This window comes from Amphiprion ocellaris, chromosome 17, assembly GCF_022539595.1.
Source record: "Amphiprion ocellaris isolate individual 3 ecotype Okinawa chromosome 17, ASM2253959v1, whole genome shotgun sequence".
In the NCBI taxonomy this organism is placed as follows: domain Eukaryota; kingdom Metazoa; phylum Chordata; class Actinopteri; family Pomacentridae; genus Amphiprion; species Amphiprion ocellaris.
The window spans coordinates 1,941,871-1,968,427 of record NC_072782.1 but is presented as its reverse complement, the minus strand read 5'-3'; the positions used below and the strand labels follow the sequence as shown (position 1 = coordinate 1,968,427).

Genomic DNA, 26,557 nt, shown 5'->3' with positions numbered 1-26,557 from the left:
AACCATGTAGGAAAACATATCCTGTGGTCATGGAAAGGATGTTAATCTGTCTCAGAAGGGTCAAATTATTGGCCTGCATCAAGCAAAGAAAACAACTAAGGCGATAAAACAACTAAAATCAAGTTAAGAACCGTCCAACGCATTATTAAAACCTGAAGGATAGTGGAGAACCATCAACTTCAGGAACAAATGTGGTCGGAACAAACTCTTACGTGATCGTAGGAAAATCGTAGGAAATCAACAGGTGAACTCATGGCTGTGTTTACTAGTGAAAGTAAAACATTTCCACACAAAAAATGTGAAGAAAAACTCAAAGGATTAGGACTAAACAGCTGTAGCTCCAAGAAAACCACTGATCAGTGAGGATGATCAGAAAAAAGGCTTCAGTTTGCTGTGGAGCATAAAGATTGGACTCTGTAGCACTGGAAGAAGGTCATGTGGTCTGATGAGTCCAGATTTATCCTGTTCCAGAGCGATGGGGGCATCAGGGTATGAAGAGAGGAGGATGAAGTGATGCACTCATCATGGCTACTAACTACCAGCCTGTGGGGGTTTAGGGTTATGATCTGGGGTTGGTCAGGTTCAGCAACGTTATGTTCCCAAAGAATGAGGTCAGCTGACTACCTGAAGATACTGAATGACCAGGTCTTTCCATCAGTGGAGTTCTTCTTCCCTGATGGCATGAACATGTTCCAAGATGACGATGCCAGGATTCATGGGGTCACACTGAGAATGAGTGGATCAGGGAGCAGGAGACATCATTAACAATTTGCATTTTTGTAATACCAAAAATAGTCTGTGTACCCTTACACATGTACATCTGCAGATAAAATTGTTGCAATTGTGTGCAATCATTTCACATTTTAGATTCTACAGTTCATATCACATTTGATGCATTCCCCTTTCAGGCTATAAACGTTTTTAAAACTTTAAAGTCTGTGTTTGCTTTCAACATTTTGCACAAGCTTTCATCTGGCCTAGATGAAGTGGAAGTAGAAATATATCTACCAACATCTGGTGGGCTTTGCTGGTTAAAAACACTTATTTAGTGCTTCCTGCACACCATGACGTACGTCTTGCGTTAATGTCTAGACTCCTCACGTGCCTCGGGAGCTTTGTGTTGCTCAGTGAGCACCTTGGGGTGCAGCGCTGCGACGTCCCACCAGTGTTTGCTCAGCGCATCACCTCGGTGCACTGCAGCTGAACCGAAAAACCACAAATTCACGGATCATTAATTGAAATAATTTCATCCAGTTCAGCAGAAAGACTCACTGACTGTGGAGTTTGCTGTGTTTTTGTGTTGCTAAGTGATTAGCATTCAGAAGCTCGTCTGCAGTCACGTCCTCATCACTGTTTGTCTCAGGTTCAGCTTTAGGACATGTTTACATTCAGTCTTCTGCTGTTTTATTCAACAGAAAACTACGGAAGGATTGTCTAGGAGCTTAGTAGGTCAGTAAACCAGACATCTGCAGCATCAGGACTGTTTGTGTTGCAGGAAGCTTTGAACCATTCCTGGAACATGTTGTAGCTCCATCACGGCTCCACTGACAGCTGAATGTGGGTGCTGTCAGTCACCTGTGAGGGCAGCTCCAATACAAAAAAGCTCCTGACTCGGTGACCTTGATGATTCAGACGCTGAAGATTGGTTTGTTCGTGCCATAATGTAAAATTAACTTGCCAAAGCTCTAATTTATTAGAGAAAGAGATTGGCTCTGAACAAACATGATCATCAAACAACCTGTGAATGACATGAAACATGAGCAGTATGTGCTTTTTCTGGGTTGAGGTAGAACAGTGAAGGATGACGTCAGAGAATGAGGTTGACAAAGCCAACCAGGGTGAGTTAATATATTTAAAATAAACGGATGACTTCTGCAGACATTTCAGCACCTTTACAGGAACCGAACTGTGACTTTTGACACGTCAGTCTCATGTCAGCCCGTACATATAAAACCCTGAGGTTGTTCCTCAGAATAAAGTGCAACGTACACAGAGTCATGTGACATTAAGTGTGTTTATGCCTGCAGCAAACACCTGACGTGACACACAGACACTAGAGGAAATAACGCTATGATATATTTGATGGTTTTGTAGTGAAACAGCCTGAAGTGATGATGATGCCAGCATGTCTTCCTCTTAAAGCCACTGATTGAGTTACTTCATCTGTTTATGATTAAATAAGCAACAGTCAGCTCCCACAACAATTAAGAAGAAATAGGAAAAAATCTATATTTAAGAGCTGAACTCAAACGCTCAACAGATCTGCTTGTGCATATGGTTTGCCTCAGCATCATAACAGACCACCCTTCAAATGTCATCACATTTTAATTCATTCGCTGCTAAACTCAGTGGTGACTCAATTGGTGGGCAAAAAAAAGAACATGTGACATCAGCTTTTTCCAACACGGCTGTTTATTTCAAAGCAAAAGCACAAATATAGGGAATCTTTAATGTAAAGAATCAAGACAAACTTCTCCCATCACTGACTTTAACTGCATTTTAATGCATTTAGGAGGCTGTAGGCTTTGATTAAATGACCCAAATGCTGCTTTAGGAAACATGCTTTGTGTATGTTTAACCAACAGTTGAAACGCTGTACTGCAAAAATGTCAAAAAAATGACTTTAATTTTGGCTATTACATGAATTATCTAAGGAATGTTGTTCCTCCTCGGTTTGCATTGGCTCCTCTGAAATTTGTTATGTCACGTAAAAACTCATATTTGGAACTGGCTTGGATCACGAGTCGCTGACCACACCAGCTATTTTTGATTTAAATAAGGTTAATTTGCTGGTTGAGGCATTTTATTTTAAATAGAGTAACCTGGCCTGACTGGTTGCAGTAATTCTTCAGCGAAGGAGCCAGTTGGGATCGAATCCAGCTGTAATGCGTTTTACTGCAGCTTTTCTAAAAACTCTACGGCAGCTTCCGCTCACACTATATGGAATTTTAAACATCTTAATCAAGCATGTTGCATCGCATACAGGCCAGATGCGGAATATTTAAAGTAATAGAAGAATTACAGTGCAGGTTTTGTTTTATGGCCTCTATTATGGCCAGAGCTGGGCAGATTGACAGACTCTGTTCCAGTACTGGAGCTCTGCTGGACTTTCCTGCTATAATCCAAACTAAATAGTTCATTTTCAAATAATACCCCCTCCAATTATCAAAACATCCGTTAGGCACTTCACCTAATTTGTATTTCCGTCTGTTCCTGAACATTTTCTTAAATTTCGAGGCTCGTCGAGGCTTTCCCGCTCTCTTGCTCCCTCCCATCTGCTCACCCCTAATCTCCCCCATCCCACCACCACCATCCTCTATTTCCCTCAGTGCCCTTCACACAGTCATGTCCCTGCAACCCCCACCCAGCTCCAATGACAATACAAAGCACAGTAATTTCATGGCTAAGCAGGCCAGATAATCAGCAGTCATATTTCACAGCAAAAGGAATGCAGACGCAGACATTGGTCAGGGTTGGTGGGCTGAAAGTGTCAGCGCAATCATTCATATTAAATGCACTTTTTTTTCTTTCCCTCTCTGTGTCTTTATCTTCTTCTTTTCTCTGCCTGTTGTCCACTTCTCTTTTCCTTTCAATTTAACTTCAGCTCATTCCAACTTCTCTGTTTAATTAAAGATTCATACATGCTGCAGAAAACAAACACAGCTCCACCCACAGCTGCAGGATTTGGGATGGATTTAGTTTCATGTGGCGTCACGTATGAACACCTGAGCAACAGAGTCGATACAATTTACATGAAAAAATGTGTTTGAATATGTATCGCGCTCAGTGAAACTACGCAGTCCACAAGTTTGGCTAATTAGCCCCCAGCTAGGCTAAGCTAATGTGATAAAACCAGTTAAAGTGCATTCATTCTTGGTGCAGCTGATCTCTTTGCAAGCTGCAGCATCAGACTGACAGTCACTCCATTCCATGTATTAGTCAGGTCATTAATGCAACTAAACAGCACAGTGTGAGTGTTTACGAGAAAAAGTGACAAGATGTAAAGTGAGAACTTAGATGAAACTTGCTGTGTTTGTGTGTTTGTTCCACTGCCTTGGGTTTTGTTGGGTTTTCATATTTTTCTATTCCTATCTCCGTCTGTGTGCTCCAGGTGTGTTTGCGTTCGGTCTGTTTGCTACAGACATCTTCGTCAACGCCGGCCAGGTGGTGACCGGAGGCCTCTCGCCGTACTTCCTGTCCGTCTGCAAGCCCAACTACACCGGCACCGAGTGTCGCTTCAATCACCAGTTCATCGTCAACGGCAACATCTGCACCGGTAACCCCGTGGTCGTGGAGAACGCTCGCCGGTCGTTCCCATCCAAGGACGCTTCGCTGAGTGTTTACTCGGCCGTTTACCTGACGGTGAGAGTGCTAGACGTTACAATAAAGTTTATAGAAGGAGGATTAAAGGGTGAAAAATCATATTTGATGCTTTTATAAACTGTAAAGATAGTTACTGCGTATCAACCTTACATCACTGCATCACCGGCCACTTTATTAGGTACACCTGTTCAATTGGTTGTTAATAAAAATATTCACATGGCAAAAACTTCATTTAGGCATGTAGACATGGTCAAGACAATTTGCTAAAGTTCAAATTGAGCATCAGAATGGGGATTCAAGTGACTTTGAACACAACACAGTTGTTGGTGTCAAACTGGCTGGTTGATTATTTCAGAAACCTCTGACCCACTGGGTTTTCCTGCACAACCGTCTCTAGGGTTTACAGAGAATGGCCCAAAAAAGAGAAAATATCCAGTGAGCAGCAGTGCTAGGTAAAAATAGCATGACTGAAGAATAGCCAGACTGGTTGGAGATGATGGAAAGGCAACAGTAACTCAAATAACCATGTGTTACAACCAAGGTTTGCAGGAAATCCATCTCTGAATACACAACACGTCCAAACTTGAAGCAGGAGACCACACCAGGCCACTCCTGTCCACTAAGAACAGGAAACTGAGGCTACAATGGGCACAGGTTCACCAAAATTGAACAGCAAGATTGGAAAAAAACTGGTCTGATGAGTCTTGATTTCTGCTGCAACATTCAGATCTTCAGAATTAGCTGTAAACAACATGAAACCATAGATCCATCCTGGCTTGTATCAGTGGTTCAGGCTGGTCTTCATGGTGTAGTATTTGAGTATTTCACTCTCATTTGAGCAGCTTATTTACAGCCCGTTTGGCTGAGAGTGATTTTGGATCCTACCTGTTGTTGTTTTGTCCTGGAACAGATGTGATGCTAACGGTGTCACAATACAGTAACGAGTCCTGCAGCGGTTTAGATGAAGCGTCCTGCTGCGTTAATTAAAGAGGAATATTCAACGAGAAACTGTAGCCCACAGAGTCTGGAAAACCCAATAGTTTTATTCCTGTTTCATTTTGTGTGGAGCATATGGAGCGATATCACCTTTTCTCTTTCGCTAGTTCTATTGTTTTTTGCTTTTAAGGCTTCAGTCCAACCCATTTTCCTTGTGTATTTGACAATGTGCTGGTTAAGTGTCAGTCCAACACAATCCTGGTTGTAGTCTGCAGTCTGTAACCTCCAGGCATTCATCATTTAAACTGCCAGATAATTAACTGCTGAACTAAAAGACTCTAATCAGGCACGTTTGTATTCAGTTCCTATTTTATCTTATTAATTTAATTAATTTCCAAACAGCCTCCTTTTATAGCCTAGTCAACACTTACTGCACTTTGGATTTGCTTTAGTTGCTCCTTTTAGATTTATTTCTGTAGGTTTACATCAGAGCCAGCCAGTGAAGTGTGGACTGAACACGTGCCGACGCTCTCCAGATCCTCAACCTGAGCACAGTTCATTAAAAAGCAATTTCAAATATCCGTTTCTAGAGTGATTCATTAAGGATGAAATGCAACTAGTTTACATCTTGGTGAAATCAAAGCCAACCAAACAGAAAAAGACCCAAACTTGCAGAGATGAAAAGATCTTTTTATCCTGGGCTGATTAAAGTTTTACTAGAATTTAAAACCACTAATGCGAAGCAATATATATACAGTAAAGAGGCGTTTTTTTTTTTGTTTTGTTTTTTAATCGGAGGGATTGACAAGGAGGGACTTGATATTTCTTGGGTTCGCCGTGAGAGATATTTCATACAAGCACTGGGTGGATTCAGGCGTTTTTAGAAAATTGGCTCGAGGAACACATGAGAAATGGCTTTTTGAAGAGCAGCTATTTGATATCGGAGTGATACAGTGAGGGGGTTCGGATACTAAAAAGTGAAAGAGAGAGCCGTAGTGCAGATTTTATCAGCAGGACTGTGAGTAATACAAGGACAGATTGTTGATGAAAAAGAATTGGAGATGTGTGGCTTCTTGGTCGGCGTGGAGGGAGGGAAAAGTTCAAGAAGTGTGAATACATGCAGGAAGACTGAATGTACACAATGACCAATGTTCCTATATTTATTTACATTGTTTTTTACAGTGTTAGGATTGTAATTTACTGAAACAGCTACAACTGATTACAGTAGAATATGATATTTACTGTTTTACACTCTAACTAGACGTTCCAGTAATATACTGTATTTATATCATGTTGAACCTGTAATCAGCATTAACTATAACTAGTTTTGTGTCTTGTTTTTGTCATTTTGTGACAGGATTGTGTCATTTTGTGTTGTGTTTGTGTCATTTATGCTGTTAAAAAATCTTGTTGGGACAATTTAGTCTCCTTTCTGTCATTTTATGCCTCTTTTTCTTCATTTGTATTTTGTTTTTGTCCTTTTGTGAATTATTTTTGCCATCATGTGTCTCTTCCGTGTTATTTTAATTCTCACTTTCATTTTATGCCTCGTTTAAGTTGTTTCATGTGCCATTCGGATAGTTTTTTCTCCTTTCTCTCTTTTTGTGTCTTGTTTTTTTTCATTTCGTGTTTTATTTTTGTCCTTTTGTGTGTCATTCTTGTTGTTTTGCATTTTGCATGTTTAATTTTGTTTCTTTTCATATTGTTTGATGCTTCGCTTGCAAAGTTATTTCATTTCTGTTTCTTTTGTGTATCATTTATGTCTTTTTGCCACCTTTAGTGTCTCCTTTTTTTGTCATTTTGTTTCTAGTCTGTTTAATTTTGTGTCCCATGTCTCCTATCTGTTATTTTGTGTCACGTTTTTGTCATTTTTCTTATGTTTCTGTTGATTTTTGTCTAATTTTTTCCATCTTCTGTTTCATTTTTGTCAGCAGCCTACTTAACTGTTACTTTTGTTTTTGGCTCAGAAAAAGCATCCAGTTTTACAGTTTTAAGCATATTGTGGGAGAAACAGCACTGTTAAAAATTGGCTGTATTTTTTGCAGCGCGTGGTTTCTAAATGCTGACAGTCTTCTCAAAATTTTCACTCACACTGATTGATTTCATTATTAGGTTTGTGTTGTAATCTTTTGCTCCTTGTGAAAAGAAAATGTTTGTTTTAGAGACTCATTGAACTCCTGTGATGTCAGTTTTTCACACCTTTCCTTAGAGGTGGAGTCAGCCATTCTAATCCATTACACTTTTTATCCAGCTGTGTGCACGCTGAAAAAAACCCAACAAATCCAATGTTCGCACACAGTCCTGGCTTTGTAAATGGGAAAGAAAGGAAGTGTCTCGGACCGATCTACACAGAATTATTCCAGTATCTTGCCCCAACTTCTCCAGGAACATAAACTCCACCTTGAACTATTTTTATGCCATGGTGAGGTTTGTGCTGACTGGAAATGATACACAAAAAGACAAGTAGGGGCTCTTGTTCTACATTTGGGCTATAGTGAAGAACACAATCTTTGGTCTTATCTTAACTCCCCGTTGTCTTTCCTTCTAGATGTACATCACCAGCACCATCAAGACCAAGTCCAGCCGCCTGGCCAAACCGGTGCTCTGCTTGGGGACGCTGTGCACGGCCTTCCTCACCGGCCTCAACCGAGTCTCAGAGTACCGAAACCACTGTTCAGATGTGGTGGCTGGATTTATACTGGGATCAGCCATCGCTTTGTTCCTGGTGAGGAATGAGCAGAAAGTTGAGGAGGGGAAAATGTGGGAGGATGGGGAGAGACGGGGGGAAAGAAAAAAGAGGATGATTATTGAGAGGTGGATTCAGGTCATGAGTTATTTTGAAATTAGAATAATAATTTTCAGCTTCAATTTGGAACAGAACCAAACCAGTAATTACATGATTAAGTCAGGCTGCAGCCATTACTAAAGCCTGTAACATGGTTCTGGTGCCATTTCAAAGTCAATCACGATGCAAATTTATGTCCGAAAATCCTTATACGCAGCAGACTTTTTCAACAATGATGCATTTATATTGATTTTAGTGAGAGTATTAGGTGGTGGAGAGGCCACACAGTATGAGAAGTAAATAGAAAATGAAACGGTGATGGGAGGAGAGGATGTAAAGCTGGATGAAGCATGGCTTATAACGGGCTTGAAAGAGGTTCAGGGATAAAGTTAAGAAGACACTAGTTGATCGGTGGGAATAAAGTGGAGGTGGCATCCGGATTTCTACCGAGATCAGCAGTTGTCATGGTTTCCAAAGAGACAGAGGGACCAAAAAGAGAAGAAAGTTGTGGCAGACATTAGTTTTAATTAATTGTCGTGTTCAATTCAGATTTGACGGAGGTTAGTTGAAGGAACTGGTGATATGATTCATTCCGATCCTGCACTCCGGAGGTAAGGGATCTTGTTATCTGCCTTATTAAAACAATTGCCCTAACAGGGGAGACTTGGACTTGTCTTTCTAAGCAAGACAGCCGTTTCCTCTGTTCTGCAGTCCGCAATGTAAAAATCAGGAGCGGTCTCCAGTGTGATGTGTTGTCAAAGCGCTCGGCTTCCACTAAGAAATTAAAATGGCTTTGTCAACATCAGATTTTGTGCTGAGTGTTTAAATGTGGAGGAGTGATTACAGCTGAAACCCTCAAGTTGTTTTGGGTTTGAAGCGGAAGACACGCCGAGGAGGAAGGAAGGTGAAGGGAAGGGAACCCCCCCCACACAAATTAAAAAAGATATATTTAACAGCCTCAGACGCGTCATTACTTGTAATTGCCGCTGGGCCCTGAGTGTTGAAGGAGGAAAGAGTAAATGTGGGATTGTTATTTTTGCATTGGTTGCCGTGGGGTGAATTGGTTCCTTCTTTATTTAAAAACAGAGAACTAGCAGTGTGACATATATTTGCGGGGAAACTACTCAGATGTCATCACCATCATCGTGCAGTGACAAAGCTAGCATGCTAAAGCTGCTAATTAGCACTAAATATAAAGTACAGCTGGGCTTGGTGGGAACATCAGATCTTTTGGTGGTTTTGTTGAAAAATCTTTGACCTGGCGACGCGTCTAGATGCTGAGGAAAGTTACCTGGCATTAGATCATTTTGTATTAAAAACCTGCTGCTACATTACAGAGACTGGACTTTTGCAATGTAAAATTCAAGATCCTTCTCTAGTAATGTGTTGTTAAACAGCTTGCCTTGCACTGAAAATACAAAAAGCTTTGTCAACATATCAAAAATGATTTATTTACCATGTATCTTAAAGACCGTCTACAGAGAAAACCAAGTTTTTTACCTTGTTAACATGTCTATATGGTGTTTTTATATGCTAGAAGACATATCATGAGTGAAATAGGCAGTCTGGTTGGAGGGCACCAACATTAGACTGACTTAAATTGAGAATAACACGCAGTCACAAGAAACTGGGAGTACATTTACAGACCTATTGGATGCATGTTCAGTGGTGGAAAATCACTCAGCTCATTCACTCATTTTGAAGACACTTTCCTTGAGTATATCCATTTTGTGCTACTGTATACTCAAAGGGAACCACATTGCTGAAGAAGACATTGTATTTCTATCTCCACGACCTTCATTCAACAGGTAAAATTATTAGTAATTTTTTTTAGATCAAGGTCTCTCTGTCATCTCTAAAGCATTTCTGGCCCATCCTCAGTCTGAGGAAATCTACAGCAGTGATGGAACGATGCCTTAAATGTCAGTTACTAACTAATCACTCCCCAGCTAGGAGATGCATTTATTGTGCTTAAAGCAGGAACTTCAGTAAAGCAGTCTGCATTCAACTATAAATGATTTTGTGTTTTTATCATGAGCGAAATAAGCGAGGACAGTCTCAGAAACACACAGGCAGAATTCTGGGGTTTCATACTCTACCGTTTAGAAGTTTGGGGTCACTTAGAAATGTCCGTATTTTTGAAAGACTAGCAGTTTTTTCAATGAAGATAATATTAAATGAATCATAAATTCAGCCTAGACATCATTAATGTGGTAAATGATCATTTCTTGTGTCTCAGTTTGTCTACATGTAGGTTTCATGGCCCTTTTCAGTTACGTCATGTTTTTCCACATGCATCACTTTTTACTTCTGTTCTTTGTCCTTTCCCTCCCCATGATTACCTTCACCTTGTCTTGTCTCCTCATTTACTTTTCAGTATATAAATAGTCTCGTCTTTCCTTGTCTTTGCCAGTTCGTCCTTTTTTTTCGCCTGTTCATCACCCTCTTGTTTCTAATGTTTGCTTTACTTTTGAATTTTTGGGTTTTCTTTGGATTTGTTTTTTCATACCTGGACCTTAGTTTGGATTTTTCTTGGGGTTCTCGCTGACTTGTGTTTACTTCCTGCTATTTGTTTAAGATGTTTTTGGTTGATTGAAGTTTTTTTTTTGTTCTTGCTAACCTGTGTGACGTTTCTACACTACCATTCAAAAGTTTAGGGTCACTTAGAAATGTCCTTATCGTTGAAAGAAAAGCAGTTTTTTGCAATGAAGATAACATTAAATAAATGATAAATCCAGTGTAGACATTGTTAATGTGGTAAATGACTATTGTAGCTGGAAACAGCTGATTTTTAATGGAATATCTCCATAGGGGTATAGAGGAACATTTCCAGCAACCATCACTCCTGTGTTCTAATGCTACATTGTGTTAGCTAATGGTGTTGAAAGGCTCATTGATGATTAGAAAACCCTTGTGCAGTTATGTTAGCACATGGATAAAAGTGGAAGTTTTCATGAAATGTACGTAACAAACCTACAGAACTCCTGTCAACTTGCAGGCTGATTGTCTCTAACGTTATTCTAACATGTATGGTTGGGTTAGTCCAATATCACAGCTTGCCATTGTTTAGTTTATGGTAGTTTTACAGTGTTTGAGTCACAGGTGAGCTGGTGTGCTGAGGTGCAGTGAGTGGGGAGAGGTGTGGACTTCATATCTCTGCAGTGTAGAGTTACATTTAAGCTAATTTAGGGATTATTCACTAGCAAAAAAACCCTTCCAAATATGTAACTTTGAAACACAGAGATGGGTTTTGGAGGGTAAATCAATGACCGGAGAGGGACTTTAAACTGACTCTGTTCCTGACCTGAATAATAAGCATTTGTGCAGATACAGAGGCAATGAAAAGATGGTTAAACCCTGTTGGGTGTCATGAAAGACTGGAGCAATAAATAGTGACAGCAGTGTGGTTTGAGAGGATCCAGATCCAGCGTGAGGTTTGTCATGGTTGACGGTACATCTTGGTCTAAATAGATGCTTTTATAATAATAATGGTAGTGATTCCTGCTGTTTTCTGTGGTATTTTGTCGAGGTGCAGGTCTGTCAGCTTGTCCTTGGACCCTCAGGAGGAGGAGGAGCTGTTCTTTAATGAAGCATGTAAGCTTTCAATGATTGACATATAAAAATTGACATACGTTGAATCAGTGATCTCAAGGGGAAGATGAACACATGAAAGTCAATTATTACCTCAGCAGTTTTGGAAGTGCTCATTTCCAGCTTATTATCGGTGCACCACGAGCCGCATCTTCCCTCCATGACGAACCCTAACCGTCCTGACGAGGCTTATCGAGGTCTTGTTTTGTGAGAAGTGAAGCGGTTTGATGGAGCGCCTTCTTGAGGGGAAATTAAATTGATAAAGAGAGAGTAGAAAAAGCAGGTATAGTTAAAATCCCTGCGCTATCAGTGCTCACAGAGAGGAGATCTGAATGGACTCATCAAACAGCGAGTGGCTTTGGTCTTTTCAAGAGATTTGTCCTCTGCCGGCAGATTGAGGGATCAGTGTTAAGCAGCTGGTTTTGGTTTTGGCTCCAGGAGGATGTTGTAACAGAGCAGATAGAGGTGTCCACTTGATCCAAGGCTGAGGTACACCTGCTCACGCTGAGTCTGATGGAAGCAAAGCCCCATGAAATCTGAAAAGGCATTACAAACTAAACCTCTACTCCAAGGCTTTCAAGATACATAAACTAACTCACATTTTTCACGTTTTTGATTGCAACACTGGATAAGAGTCCATGTTCTTTTGACTTCTTCTGATCTGGTGGTTTATGGAACTAATAATAAAAAAAAAAAAACCCAACAGGATTTCTACATTTTCATGGCATTTCAATTTGCACATACCTGAGACACTAGGTGACAGTTTGGCTGCTGTTTGCATGGATGACGGTGCACAAAATGGAAAGAAAGCAATCTGCCACAGTCTTCAACTAAATAAAAACACAAGCACTTATGTCAGGGGAGTCAAACTCATCTTAGTTCAGGTTCCACATTCAGTCTGATTTGATCTCCAGTGACCAGTGAAATCACAGCATAATAACCTTTAAATAACCACAACTCCTAATTTTCCCTTTGTTTTAGTGCAAAAAAGTACATTCTGAAAATGTTCACATTTAATGAATTATCTTTTTACAAAACATCATGAACAACCTGAAATTTCTTAAGAAAAATAAATTCAATTTCATCAACATTCAGTTTCAGTTTATCATTTCCACATTACAACTTCCAGATCACAGAGTGTCTACAAAGGAACACAACATTTAGTCACAGCTATCTGGAACTGAATGATATAGTATTTTACTTTTAAAAAGTCAGACAAAAAAACAACAAAAACAAGACAAAATATTACAAAAATGAGATACAAAACGACAAAAGCGAGAAACAAAACTACAAAAAAATGAGACAACAACACGAAACAAAAAAAGACAAAAAAACTGACAAAAAAAGCTGCAAAGTGACAAAAAAATGGACAAACGACAAAAACAAGACAAAAAATGACAAAAACGTGAAACAAAACGACAAAAACGATACACAAAATGATGAAAAAGCAAAACACAAAATGACAAAAATAAGACAAAAAAAACCCACAAGCAAGACAAAAAGGAAACACAAAACAGCAAAAACAAGAAGTAAAATGACAAAAACATGAGACAAACAACAAAATTCAAACAAAAAATGAAAAGAAGACAAAATGTTACAAAAATGAGACACAGAATAACAAGAACAATGAACAATCTAGTATTTTAGTTCATGATCAAAACAACTTGTCATGATCTAGAAATTATTTTAAATTTAGAATTTTATTAACAGTAAATAATTTGCAGTTAATGTCTTCTCTGTAATTTTTACACTTTGAGGACTGGACTGGACCCTCTGGAGGGCCGGTTTTGGCCCACGGGCCGCATGTTTGACACCCCTGACTTATGTCATACAGAGATATATTTAAAACAGCAACATCAAACTGCTGACAGATTCACTGTGATGCTGGAGAGTCGTCTGTAGATTCTGACCCAGCAGCGGTAATTCACTCGTTCAGTCGGTCTGGGAGCACCAGAGATTCACCGTCCATGAACGGCCACAAACACGGAAACCTTGAGCATCCTCCAGCTGTGAACCACCCTGCTTCATTTCCTCCTCTCCACTGCATGCCTGAGGGCACGGTTGGCTTCTGGAGGGCTGGGACCTCCCTCAGGCTGCCTGCTTTCATTCAGCAGTCCGGGAGGAGTTCGGAAATACAGCAACCTTGTTGGTGTCTCTTTTGCTCAAAAATCTGACTGATGGACACAAAAAAAGACAGAAAAAAGCCCTGAATTTACAAATAACTGTAATTTATTGATGTATTCATGAAGAAATGAGCATTCGGTTCTGTTTGCCTGCTGGGCAACAAGCTTGAACCCCCTAAAGAAGCCTGTATGGAATGATGTCAGACTATTAGAGACAGTGTTTGAGGGTTTTGCTCCCATATAAGTGTTGAAGAGTAGTAAATATGGACACATCTCTTCAAAAAACCCTCCTAATTGCTTGTAACTGGAACTTCATACCTCAATTATATTGGGTTTGACAGTTGTATATGTATGAGCAGTAGTTAAATTAATTATGCCAAATTGACATTTATTTGTAGATAACGGTGTTGCACATGATGAACATTACTCTCTTTGAAGTTAAAATATCTCATGAAGGTGCCGATGAAGTCTGGAGTGAGACTATAAATGTTAGTTTATGTATGGAACCTTTATCACTCTGTGATTTTTAGCCATGTTACCGGCTTCAGGGATGGCCCACGTCTTTGGTTTCTGATAAAATACCTGCAAATCTGATATCATTCTTATCAGACTCGAGTTCAAGTAGAGCCTCACAGAGTTGCACATGATGAACATTACTCTCTTGGACAAACTGTATACACTGGAAAAATGTTGTACATGTTGATTCCAGGTTGTTTCAATTTTTGCAAAACAAGTAATCAAAGAAATTCGACTTTTGTGTTTCTCTTTTTTATGATTAGTGACTTTGTAACTGTTTCATTTTTCAGTTTTCTTTATTTTGGGTGCAAATAAAAACACCTAGTTTTGGGTTCAGAGAGTTAAATGCCTATCTAATTGTTCCATGATTCTTTGATTTGATATATTATTATTTTATTCATGTGGAACTGTCCTTGTATTTTCCAGGGTATATGTGTTGTGAACAACTTCAAAGGCGTCCACAGCGCAGCAGCTAAACAGAAGACTGAGGACTACCGTGGTCTGCCTCTGATGACTTTCCCCCGTGTAGAGTCCCCACTGGAGACCCTCAGCGCACAGGTAGCTCAAAGCACTTAACCCGGATTCCCGAAAACTTTAATCTCTATGATGCGCATTATCTTTCTCCGGTAATTGGCGGAGCTCCCTCGAGGCCTTGAGCTTAAAACAAGAAAAAAATCCTCTTTCAGATACGTGGCATTTTGTGTACTGGAATTTGGTTTGTATTGTAACTTTCTATTACTGTATTTTCTTGTAATTTACATTTTCATGTCCTGATATTTTACAATTTGCTACATGGGTGTGACATAAAGCTAAATATATGGTTGGTCACATATGTGGTTCACAGCTCTTTCTTTCTTTCTTTCTTTCTTTCTTTCTTTCTACACTAAGCACACATAACAGGCATGACATTTGCACTACTCCATCCCAACGCACTAAAACTTCCACAGCGCACTCCTCACTCCAGCTGACGATGACTTTCCTTCTACTTTTTCATTTCCACACCTTTTTTCTCCCCTTCCTGTCTCCTTCCATTTTTATTTCCTCCCTTGTCTCTCTCCCTTCCTCCTCCTCCCACATCCATTTCCAGAACCACTCGGCGTCGATGACGGAGGTCACATGACTAAGGGGGCAGCACCGGGTCACGTTTGCGTCTCCACAGCACTTCCAGACACAATGACGAGGACGCATGCCACGTGGCTCCGAATGCTTACTAAAAAACACTCCTGATACATCTGTTTAAAATCACCTGGGGGGACAAAATCCACCATGTTTGTAATGGTTTCCATCCAGTTGGGCTCTGCTCACTCCAACCTGCCGAGGCACACAGATCGCATCCAAAATATCACAAAGCCGACTTAAGCACAGATCGCTTCACCGGGTGTTTAGAAATCATTGGAAACATGGGCCAGTTTTTTCCTCCAAGGTGTGCTGTTTGTAGTTAGAGGACAATGTTTTGTACATTTTGTATGAGCGAGTGCTGTAGCCTACCCTGACGATGTTAAAACCTGCACACCTCCTGTCAGCTGACCCACCCTGTTTGACATCACATCCTGTCAGGTGAGATGCCTCGTCCATCACCACGTCTTATTCCACTCGGTCTGAAAAATCCGCTATGGAAAAAAATCTCGATGTTGTTGTTCTGTGGTGTTTGTCATTTGTACAGAAAAAAAAACGACAGAATTCTTCTTTTTATTATCTCTCTCTGTACATTAATGGACCGTGTCAGGTCGTATTTTTTAAGGATTTTTGTTAATCTGTATGATTATTATGATCCATTTGGACCTGTTTGCCTGCTGTAAACCTGGATATGTTTTGGTATCAGTTTAGGTGTTTTGGGGGAACAACTCCTCTTCCCTTCGGAGGAAATGCCAAGGAAGAGTCAATGACATCCTCCGAGTCAGAAAATGGGGTTGGGCACCTGCAGGGGGTGTGTTTATCAGCCACAATGTACAGTATGAAGATGTGATTGGTTGAAATGCTCGCTATGAGTGTGTTTCACCCCAATTTCCTGATTCACTGTGATGTTAATAGGAATCTCTAAGAGGTTCAGCAGGGCTAGTCTGTGCCAGATGTACATGGAGATTTCACTGGTATGGTTTTAGAATTAAATTTAAACTGAAATTCCAATGGAAGATGTCAAATACGTAGGAAAATAAAAACATATAGTGATTTATTGAGGCCTGACTAGCCCTTTCAGTGAAACCAGGCTAATGACTCCTGCTTCACTTTTCCTCCTTAAAGCACCCCTCCCTCTCCCCAGCCCACCAGTGGATTGTGATGCAATGTTGTGACTCCATTTCCTATTGGAAGATATGCCCAGCATGAAGAGAGAAGTCAAGATGTTTTATAGATATTACTCATTATCATTGTGATTATAATTGTCTTTTACTTTGAGAGCAAAAAAAAAAACAGTGTTTCATTTGAAATGCTACGTATATTTTTTTTCTCGGTTCGTCCACAAATTAAATAGTCAGTAGCAACTACGGTGCCCTCTCTGTGTTTTTTCATTACGTGTCAGAATGCTTCGGTGGAGACGGTAAATTTTCATTTACTGCAGAAAATATGTGACCAGAGACAAGGATGATCCATCTTCGCAGGCAGCATTAGCAAGTTACCTTGATGGAAGGAGTGGCAAACCTGTCTGTCCTTGTGCTTGTTTGAATATCCAGAGATTTGTTTTCGTTTTTGCATTTTTTTCCTCCCCTGAGTCGAGCCTTGCAGCATCACTTCTGCTGCATACAAATCCTCCCCTCTTTTCTGGCTTATCTGCAGCCTAAAGGTGGAGTCACATTATCCTTTCATTCAACAAAATTTCCCTGCATTCAGCCATGAAAGAGGATGGTATGTCAGGGTTCTGATGTGGCTAATAAATAAATATTGATCTTAGAGATCACACAGACTGTTAGTCTTTGACAGATATTAGATCCAGTCTACTCAGGTAGTGTAATGCAACGTACTAAACAATGTAGGCACACAGTAAATTAAAGCTGCAGCAGGTAGAAATCTGAAAAAAGACAGAAAAAACAAACAAAAAGTGAAAATACAGCTGTCTCTCTGCAGCTCTTTCCTCTCTGTTCTTAATGTCTCTCACATGCATCATGGACTTCTAGCTTCATACAGAACTTACATCTGACTTTCTGAGTGATAATCATCTGATTAACCCATTCAGGGACCACATCCTGTTCCCAGTGCAACTCATTATACTATCTCACCTAATCTGCTCCGAAAAGGTTTTTCTGATTAGACAGAGCCTCCTGTTTCAAACTACATTACCTAAACCTCTGAAAACACGAGCAAGAGGAGCAGTCTAGTGTCCTCTCAAACCACTTCAATTACAATCTGCCGAATGGTTATAATGGAAAAAAAATCAACCAAACATTAATGGCTTCCTCATTTCCAGATACTGTGCATCATTGTTTTTGTTCCGAACAGAGGTGAAATCTAATTTCAGTCGAAGTGAACATGAGATGGATGGAAGCGTAATGTGATCGTAGCAAAGACATCTGATTGGTAGATGGACCAGTGGCTTCCTGCCTTGAACCACAGTTCTAGGAGGAAACAACTTTTTCAAACATGATGCTTGAGTTACAGTCATCTAAATTAGCACAAGCTCATCACAGGTTCATTTCACTGAAAACACTTAAAAACAGAATATTTCTGGGATCCTCAGCACAAACCAAATGTTAATGAGTGCACCATAAAATGAGAATCCTGATGCGTCACATTGTTGCTTCTGTGAGGAATAAAATGAGATGTTTTACTGAGGCTATCTTTAGACAGGCCCCCAAAAAGTCAATATGAATGTGACTTTATTCTCGTCTCCTGCTCTGAGTGTCACATCTTGTGAGGCAGCCCTTTTCTCTTCACACCACGCCCCTGTCCAACCACACGCCGCTCCCCAGACAAGTGATTAGAATGAGCATAGATATGCTAAAACCAGGTTTCTTATTTAGTCCTTCTGTTGATTCATCCTGTTACATCCGCATAGGCTTCACTGATGTCTGTGTCGCTGCTAAGCAAGGCAAACACGCGCAGACACACAAAGGAAGCTGGCGGCTCAGCCAGTGCACTTGCTCTTTTGCTCTGTCAGGTATTCATTTCAGCTGTGACAGCCGGCGCTTACCCTGCAGACACACTGCCTAAATAGATAGGAGCTGTTTGTGTGTGTGTGTGTGTGTGTGTGTGTGTGTGTGTGTGTGTGTGTGTGTGTGTGTGTGTGTGTGTGTGTGTGTGTGTGTGTGTGTGTGTGTGTGTGTGTGTGTGTGTGTGTGTGTGTGTGTGTGCGTGTGTGTGTGTGTGTGTGTGCGTGTGCGTGTGTGTGGGGCAATATTTGACCACGCCATGTGTTCATAAAATGTCATCGTTGGCTGTTCTGATTATGCTTCCCTGTCCAAATTGCTGTCCCCTAGCAATATGAGTGAAGAATAGTGCAACAACCAAATATCATTTCAAGGTAGGGAGCAGAGCCCTGAGTGGTTTGGTTATTTATATAGCTGCAGGGGGTTCATAATGGAATCTATTAAGATGGGTGGAAATAAGTAACTGCAGGTGAATCTCAATAGCCAAAAAAAATCTATCAAATAAATCCTGAATCTACAATTTGTGTGCCCTGGATTTCAGCCACTGTTCCTCTGGTCATATTGGCTCATGTTTGTCTCTGTTATAGGAGCTGGGAACTCTTTAGTGAAAAGGAAATCCCTGAAATCCTGCTGAAATCAAGCCTTTGGTCATCATCCCTTCACTTGGCACATTCATTGCATTGCTGAAAACAAATGGCACTGGAGGTGGCGCATGTGATTCCTAATATAGTTGACATTTAGGTGTAGTTAGCATATTTAGATTGCATGTGCTGGATGCTTGTTCTTGCTGCTACGGCCCCTTTCATTCCCCCAAGTCGTGTCCATAAACAAGAATGTGCACGAACAGCACAGAAAACAGCAGAGTAGTGTTGTGTGTGGATCGGTTAAGACGCAGTTTGTTGGCTTCCTGTTTACAGAATAAGTGCTGTGTTTGAATACTGGACTTTTGAAAAAAAAACACAGCTAGTGGACCATGAGGAGACACAAAACGTGCACTGGATTAGAATTGCAAACAGCACCTTAAAGGTTTTTAGAAAAGTCACTTTCAGGAGAGTTGCTTTAACTAACAATTTCAAGGTTATGGAAGTTTAATAATTAAAGTCTGAACTGGGGCTCAACTATGCAGAGACACTTAGTATGCTTCACTCTGCCCATCTCTGTAGTGGGAATCCTTCATACACACCGTAGGAGAATATTTTGGAGACATCGAAGAGAGAGAAAAAAAATCTACTAAATTAAGTGCAAAGAGGAGAGGTACATTTTTTTAATAACAGAACGTGTCCAAACCAAAAACAGAAAAGATGCAAGAAAACCAGTCTCATCACAGAGGAACTGTTTTGGTGTGTTCAGTTGTGAATATGCATCACATTGAATAACATGTCAGAGTTAGACTAGTGGCCTTCGTTCACGTGTGCATTTATTATTAATGATAAGAGCTGAATGGTATTCCTGTGTTTGTTGTGTCACAATATTATAAGAGCACCAGTATGTTCTCAAGAAGTTGGACAAACAGGTTCTGTTTTGGTTCCCTGATTTTAAAAACCTGATTGGATGTATTACCGTTTTATGCATTTCAGCTTGGTTGTTGCTATGAACCCACTATGAGAACTTCTAGACCATAACTCAAACTCTGACAAGTTAAATGATGACTTCAAGAAACCAGGAGTGCGTCAGTGAAGTGCAGGACGACATTATACAGTGATTCATATGTAAGATTGTGAATTGTCCTATAATCCTCCACCGTATGCCAACCAGGCGTTCTTTTTAAATGTAAAGGTGTCTTGCGAAAGCTGTATATCTCTTGCTCATTACTCATAACACCGGCCCACCAACCTCTCGAAAGGCTTATTAGAAAAAATGCCCAAAGCCAAAGTAACTGCCAAAGCACTGCCAAAGGACGAAACATGAGGTCGTCAGTGGTAATGTCAACCAATCACCAGCAGTCGTACCTTTTTTCTTTCAGTTGTAGGTCTGGAAGATACAAGGTTTCAGCAAGACACAAGGACATAAAGACTTAACTGGCTGGGTTCAACCTCAGGCCATTTGACACTCAGCGAGTCTTAACACACTCAGGTGAATTAGTCCATTAAGCTTAAATACCAAAGAGTCCTCATATCTATGATCAAGCTTAACATCATAGCAAGCAAATCTGTACCCTTGAAGAGACGAGGCTTAGGGGGAAGGCATGACGGGGACAAAGGAATTCGTGAGCAGAAAACGGATGTAAAAAAAAAAAAAATGGAATCAGAAAAGGAGGTTAAAAATGGCCGGAGAGAGCTTGAGAAGAGGGAAAGGGTTGCACAGCTCTTCAGTGAGACAAGAAGCTAGTGAGGGTCTCGGAACAGATTTGGTTCAAGATCCCTGGGTCGTCCCTGGTCCAGCGCCTCTCATGTCATCAAATCTCACGTTCCAGAAGTCCAAAAATGTCCTACTTGGAGCTACAGAGTAGGACCTGATCCTTGGAGAACATTTTAGTCCAGCGTTCAGGGGAACTTCTGAGCCTAAAGGAGGATCCTGCTACTGGAAATCAGTGAGGGTTCCAACTCCAGACCTCAGGCAAGGATCCTTATCCGGGACCCAGAGGAGGTTTTGGAAACTAGTCCCATGTCTAACCAAGTTTTTCTGGACAAAACAGAGGAGACAAGCTTCAAAACTCTGGGTGTGTGTTTGTGTGTTGGTTAGTCTGCTGGTGGGACTGGGTGTACTGACCAAACTGATTAGACTGGTGCATGGTGGGCTGACTGGGTAAAGTCTGGTTTGCTTGCTGGTTTTCTGATTGGTACTGTTCTAGCTCCCTCTTCCTCCTCATGGCTGACTGCAGCTGCTGCTTGATTACAACGATTTGACCCTCCAGTTCTGACAGTTCTTGAACCAGCGGGTTCCGGCCCACACCCAGGCCTGGACCACAGTCGCCCACTCCCAGACCTCGACACTGCATTATGCCCTGCCCAGAGCCCCCCTGCCCTGGGCCCAGTCCTTGGCTCAACCCCCGTCCTAACAGGTCGGAGCGACCATTAGAGTTGGTCACTATGGGCAGGTGTTTCTCCAGCAGGGGGAGAGAATGGGGGTGAGGCAGGGGAGAAGGTGGCGGTGGAGATGGAAGATCCTGGGAGGACGGGCGCTCCAGATCATTCTGCATCTCTTGTGGAAGGACCCTTCTCCGGTTGCAGTGGGAGGACTCTGCAGGATTCCAGGATGCTGACTGGTTGTTTCCCTCGTTGCACCTGCAGATAAGGCAGATACAGAGAGAAATGTGAGGCAGAAATTCTAAATGTCAAGGTAGGAAAGTTGTATATCATCGGACTCCATCTTCCTAGTCTGAATTCTACGCCCCAGATGGTATCTCTCTCCCGAGCTATTGAACAGACACATAGATGTCAATGTTATACTTACTATGATTTGCTGCTGCACATTCAGTTCAGTGCGTTGCATGACACATTTATGCAGAACTGCATCTTAAACATGTGCTTATGAAAAGCATTCATCGCCCATGAAAATTTTCTCCTTTTATGCTTCAACATTGAATCATTGGCAGTTTAATTTGGCTTTATTGACAGAAAAAGTGTCAAAATAACCACAGATTTCTACAAAGTAAAATGGATAGAGGCAGGGATATTAGGTCTGCACATTCTAGAGGAAGCAGCAGGTATTTTGAAGGCATGAATTGATTATTTAAATGGAAAACTTTCAAATATATAACACAGAGAAGAGTTTTTAGGGTTTTTCAATGACAGGAGAGGGACTTTAAAGCCGTATTAAGATCATGTCCATGAACGTTTGTTTTGTATAAGCTGGTCTAAGGTTATGGTTAAGCTCGGAGATCGGTTGGTGTAGTAGAGCAGAATGTTCCTAGTGTAGACTGGGTTGAAGTTTTACATCTCATCACCTAACGGTCTGGCCTAATGGTCATAATACCAACTTGTTTTTTTGTTTGAACTTGGCATGGTGTGGAAGTTGGTGAAGCCACAAGCACAGCCTCCATTTGGTGCAAAGGAGCCAACAGATGCCTGGATTTTCAGTCTTTTTTGAAAATAACCAGAGTTTTAGTTTTTAATGAACAGACCTCCTCCAAATGCAGGTATTCAAGAAAAGAGAAGACCTTGAATGTCAGAGCCCACTGTAGAAATCAAATTCATGTCCAATTAATTTCCTCTGGCACCAGCGCCGATTCAAAAAACCTCTCCCACCCAACCTGGAGGTCTGTCTTTAAGCTAATGAGGACTAGCAGTGCCGCCATTGACTGGAGATCTGAGGTGTTCATTTGACACAACACCACTGATGTCATGTTATTTCCTGGCTTAAACACATTTCACCTGACAGATCCTTTCTCTTTGCCTCCCCATCCCTTCCTTCCCTCTCCATTCCTCTTGATGGATGAGCAGATTGATCCTCAATAAGTGTCCATTTTACAGGATTTCTCTTGCCAGCTTTTCAACTCATTTATCTTTCATATTCATGTTTCATGTTCTGTGGAAGCACCACAAACCACAGAGGAAAAATATGAATTCAAAACTATTTCACTCGAGCTTCTTTGAAGCTACACAACTTTAGAAAAGCAGCCGGTTGCAGATCTCCTTGGTGACATATCAATTTCTTTGATTGCACAGACCATGAAAAAACATAAAGTCACCCTGGACCTTTGCCCAAAGCTTCCTCCTTTTTTTTCTTTTATCAGTACATAATAGGAGGAAGGCAGAGAGAAAGAAGCATCTGCAATACATGAATGGAAGTTACATGAGACTGGTGTCAGCTTGGGTCTGCAGAAAATACCAGCCAGTGTCTGTCCTTGCCTTTATACTTCACCAACCACGACCCTGGTTTTACCGCATCGATAGTTTTACTGGATAATTGATTCAGAGTATTTAGATATCATTGAAATGGTTAGGTTTTTTTTTAAACCCACAATTAGCTTTATTAAAGTTTTTGCAGTCTACAGTTGGTTTATTATGAGCTTTTATGGTGAGTTAGCAGATTAAAGGCCTTGTGAGGACAATATCCTGGTTCCTATCCAGAGAAACAAACAAAAGAAGTAAGATATACAGTTTTTTCTTCAAATTTATCCTCACAGCACGTGATAATATAATCAACCTCAAAAGCATTTTTTGGATATGAACCTAAGCTTGATTTAAATCCCCTGAAATGCTCCCTGTCACTGAAAATGAAATCACAACCCAAAGTACACCGAGCACCAGATCTGATAATATATGTTCTCCCTGTCGCCTCTGATGTTTCCTCTTGTCATTTATAATATAGATTCAACTTGCCAGAGACCTTAAAAAAGGGAACAAAATTTGTTTTCCTCTCTCAAACAGAAACTATTTCAAATCTGTTGGACCAGATCTGCAAGAAAAAAATCACTATTTCATTAAAGGAGCAGAGAAAAAGGATTTCCATCCATATGAAGCAAAGCCTAACTGAAGAGCTCCTGAATCAAAGGTATTTTCACTGGCGATAAAAAAAAAAAAGTGACAAGAAGAATCTAATGAGATACTCCTGACATCAAAAGAGACTTTAAGCTCAGGGATGACGCATCTGAATATAAGAACATGAAAAGAGTTCTGGACTTAAAATGATATATGCACCTTTTGACAAGAGGGCAACTGTGCTTCCATCACGGCTGCAGCGGAGGAGAGACTATTCTGAAATGTGGTTAACATTATCAGATCTCTTAAGCCTCAAGTCTTACAATAATCCCCCTTCAGTTTCACAGTCTTTATTAGTATTGCCTCTAAGCACTAAAGCTGGTCTGTAACTGACTCTGCTATATTACAGATAATATAGAAGATGATCATAGAAAATCTAGAATTAAAAAAACTGCTGACCAAGATTTTAGCCTCTTTAACCCTGTAAAACTCATTGTTGCAAAAATATGTTTTTTTATTATTGTTTATGTGTGTGTGTGTGTGTGTGTATATATGTGTGAATATATACATGTGTATATATACACATGTATATAATATATTCACACATGTGTATATATACGTGTGAATATATTATATACATTATTACATATTTTTTAGTTTATTTTATTTAGTTTTATTTCTTTTTTTGCTCATCCTTTTTGTATATTTGGGTCTTACAAGGTTAAGAAATAACAACCAAAAACCCAAGTTTAGAGAGCTACTTTTATCTTCACCACTCTTGACCTTTTGTATATTATCTTTCTTTTCATGCATTTCCTGCTTTTGTCAATGAATTATTTTTCTGTTTTATTTATTCATCCTGAAAGCACTTTGCAGCTGCTCTCTCAAATAAAGATGGTTCTCATTATTAATACTCCACAGCCTGCAGCCCTTGTGCTGTCAGTAAAAAGCTGCATTCCTCTATTGCTTTTCCATCTAACCTTTAAGCAAATCTACCTTGATTCAGGAGTGCAGGTGTTAACTCCTATATGAAAGAGCAGCTGAACTGACACGGTAATTGAGACAGTGTTTTTCTGGAAAATATATAAAATCTGACTCAGAGATTACCACGGAGTGATGACCAACAAGAAATAATAATGTCAAGGTCAGTCAGGAAAGTGCACCATATATTTTTTAAAAGCATTTTAAAATGGTGAAATACAAATCCTGTTTTTTATCCAATGTTAGATGCCCTTTATATGAGCATCATTTCCCCAAAGGATGCATTTATGCTAAAATCTCTCATCTGTCAGTCTGTGTGAAAGTATTGCATGTACAGAAGAAGTACACATGCATGTTTAAAATCTAATCACTGTATTCCTCTCCCTGACACCGCCATTTCTTATTCAAAAACATACACAGCTCATTTATTCTGCATTCTCTAAATGAGAGGTTGGGAGTCGATACAATCACTTGCAGGTCTACCTATTTTCCTCATCATTTCCAGACAGATCATTTATTTTTTCACAGCTGCTGTGAGTTAGGAGAACCCACATCCTGAGTCACTGCCAATTACAGCTCTTAGATTCCTCCATATAACGTTCACCGGTATCTGTTCCCTCCTAATTTGCAGGGTCACCAGATTCCTCTCATTATTCCAGTCCTTCATTTACATTTGAAGAAATACTGGTTTTCTCTCCATGCAGCGGTTTTGCTCGTCCTTGCAACTTACTGTAGATTCTTGCTAGACACACCAAATACAGAATTACAACTTCCAAAAGTGTAACTTCCTTTTCTATCTGGTGTGCAGAGGACAACTCCTTCTCTGTGTGCAGCAGTTCTACATACTTAGCATGGAATTAGCAATATTTCAACAACAACCGCTATTTCCCAACCCATCTGTCGGTACAGATGTTGCTATCAGCAGTCGCACCGAGACACACAGCGTGCAGCAGTCAGCGTAGAACGGCAGTCCTTCAACAAGCGGGACACAAGAGCACTGAGCTCTAGTGTCCTTGAACACGATGCTGAACCCTGCCAGCTCCGGGGCACAGTTTTCTACAACTTTCAATGACCTCTTGACCAAACTGTAGCAGGTGAAAACTCGCTCAAGTGTCAAATTATTGGACAATTCTGCAGTCTACATGAGATCCTCCTTCAAATTGTGATCATGCAGGTTTTTTCAACATACTAAACTAAATGTACAAACTTACTGAAATGGGTGAAAAACGCAACATCTGCCCAGTGTAAAACCAATGTTAAACAGAACAAACCAAAGAACATAGAATGGAAAAATTGCCTTAAAATGTGTAAAATGCTAACTTAAACCAGGCTGCCATAAATATACAAATCATTATACGTGTTACTTAGTCATTTTAAGGATAAACAGTGAGAAAACAAATAATTTTCTCTCTCTCTCTACAGTAATTTCTCCATCAAACAGCACAGCAGCTGAGTTGAAACTGATGTGATTGATCTACTAGAAGTAATAGATAATCTCATTGTCAGTCTTTTCTAGAGCTTTATGACCGAAACACAATCTTTAATTGGCCATCCCATAATGTTTCAGGGTATTACAGACGCTGCTCCTAATTCTATCGCTCTGACACCTTTGGGGTTTTCCTGCATCCTTGTTAGGAGATGAAATATGTTACGATTCGATCCTAAGAAGTAGTAGTAGCCACTTTCATTTTCACCCGTAGGCTCCATAATGCTTTCAGTGTAGAATAGAATAGAACATTTTTATTGTCAGTTTCTCTATATATCCAGGACATACAGGGGAACTGAAAAGACGTTTTTCTCACACCTTTGTATTGGCAACATATATTTAAAAAAGAAGGGATCACAATACAGTGTAAAATA

At 40.3% G+C, this 26,557-nt stretch overlaps 2 protein-coding genes across 6 annotated transcripts in view; one reads left to right on the top strand and one right to left on the bottom strand.

Annotated features, from left to right (window-relative positions):
- Nucleotides 1-16,757, top strand: part of plppr1 (phospholipid phosphatase related 1) — a 93,412-nt gene extending 76,655 nt beyond the window's left edge. For 3 of the 4 annotated variants that reach the window (XM_055019091.1, XM_023262074.3, XM_023262075.3), the window contains exons 5-8: nt 4,112-4,362; nt 7,808-7,984; nt 14,701-14,832; nt 15,362-16,757. In XM_055019091.1, the coding sequence (XP_054875066.1) occupies nt 4,112-4,362; nt 7,808-7,984; nt 14,701-14,832; nt 15,362-15,394 (593 nt within the window). In that variant the 3' untranslated portion in view covers nt 15,395-16,757. The other variant, XM_023262078.3, reaches the window with a different exon arrangement.
- Nucleotides 16,758-19,588: 2,831 nt separating this feature from the next.
- The window catches only part of grin3a (glutamate receptor, ionotropic, N-methyl-D-aspartate 3A), a 50,140-nt gene continuing 43,171 nt past the window's right edge, over nt 19,589-26,557 (bottom strand). Inside the window, exon 10 of one of the 2 annotated variants that reach the window (XM_023262069.3) lies at nt 19,589-21,577. In XM_023262069.3, coding sequence (XP_023117837.2) covers nt 21,001-21,577 — 577 coding nt within the window. In that variant the 3' untranslated portion in view covers nt 19,589-21,000. The remainder of the gene's footprint in view (nt 21,578-26,557) is intronic. The other variant, XM_035944353.2, reaches the window with a different exon arrangement.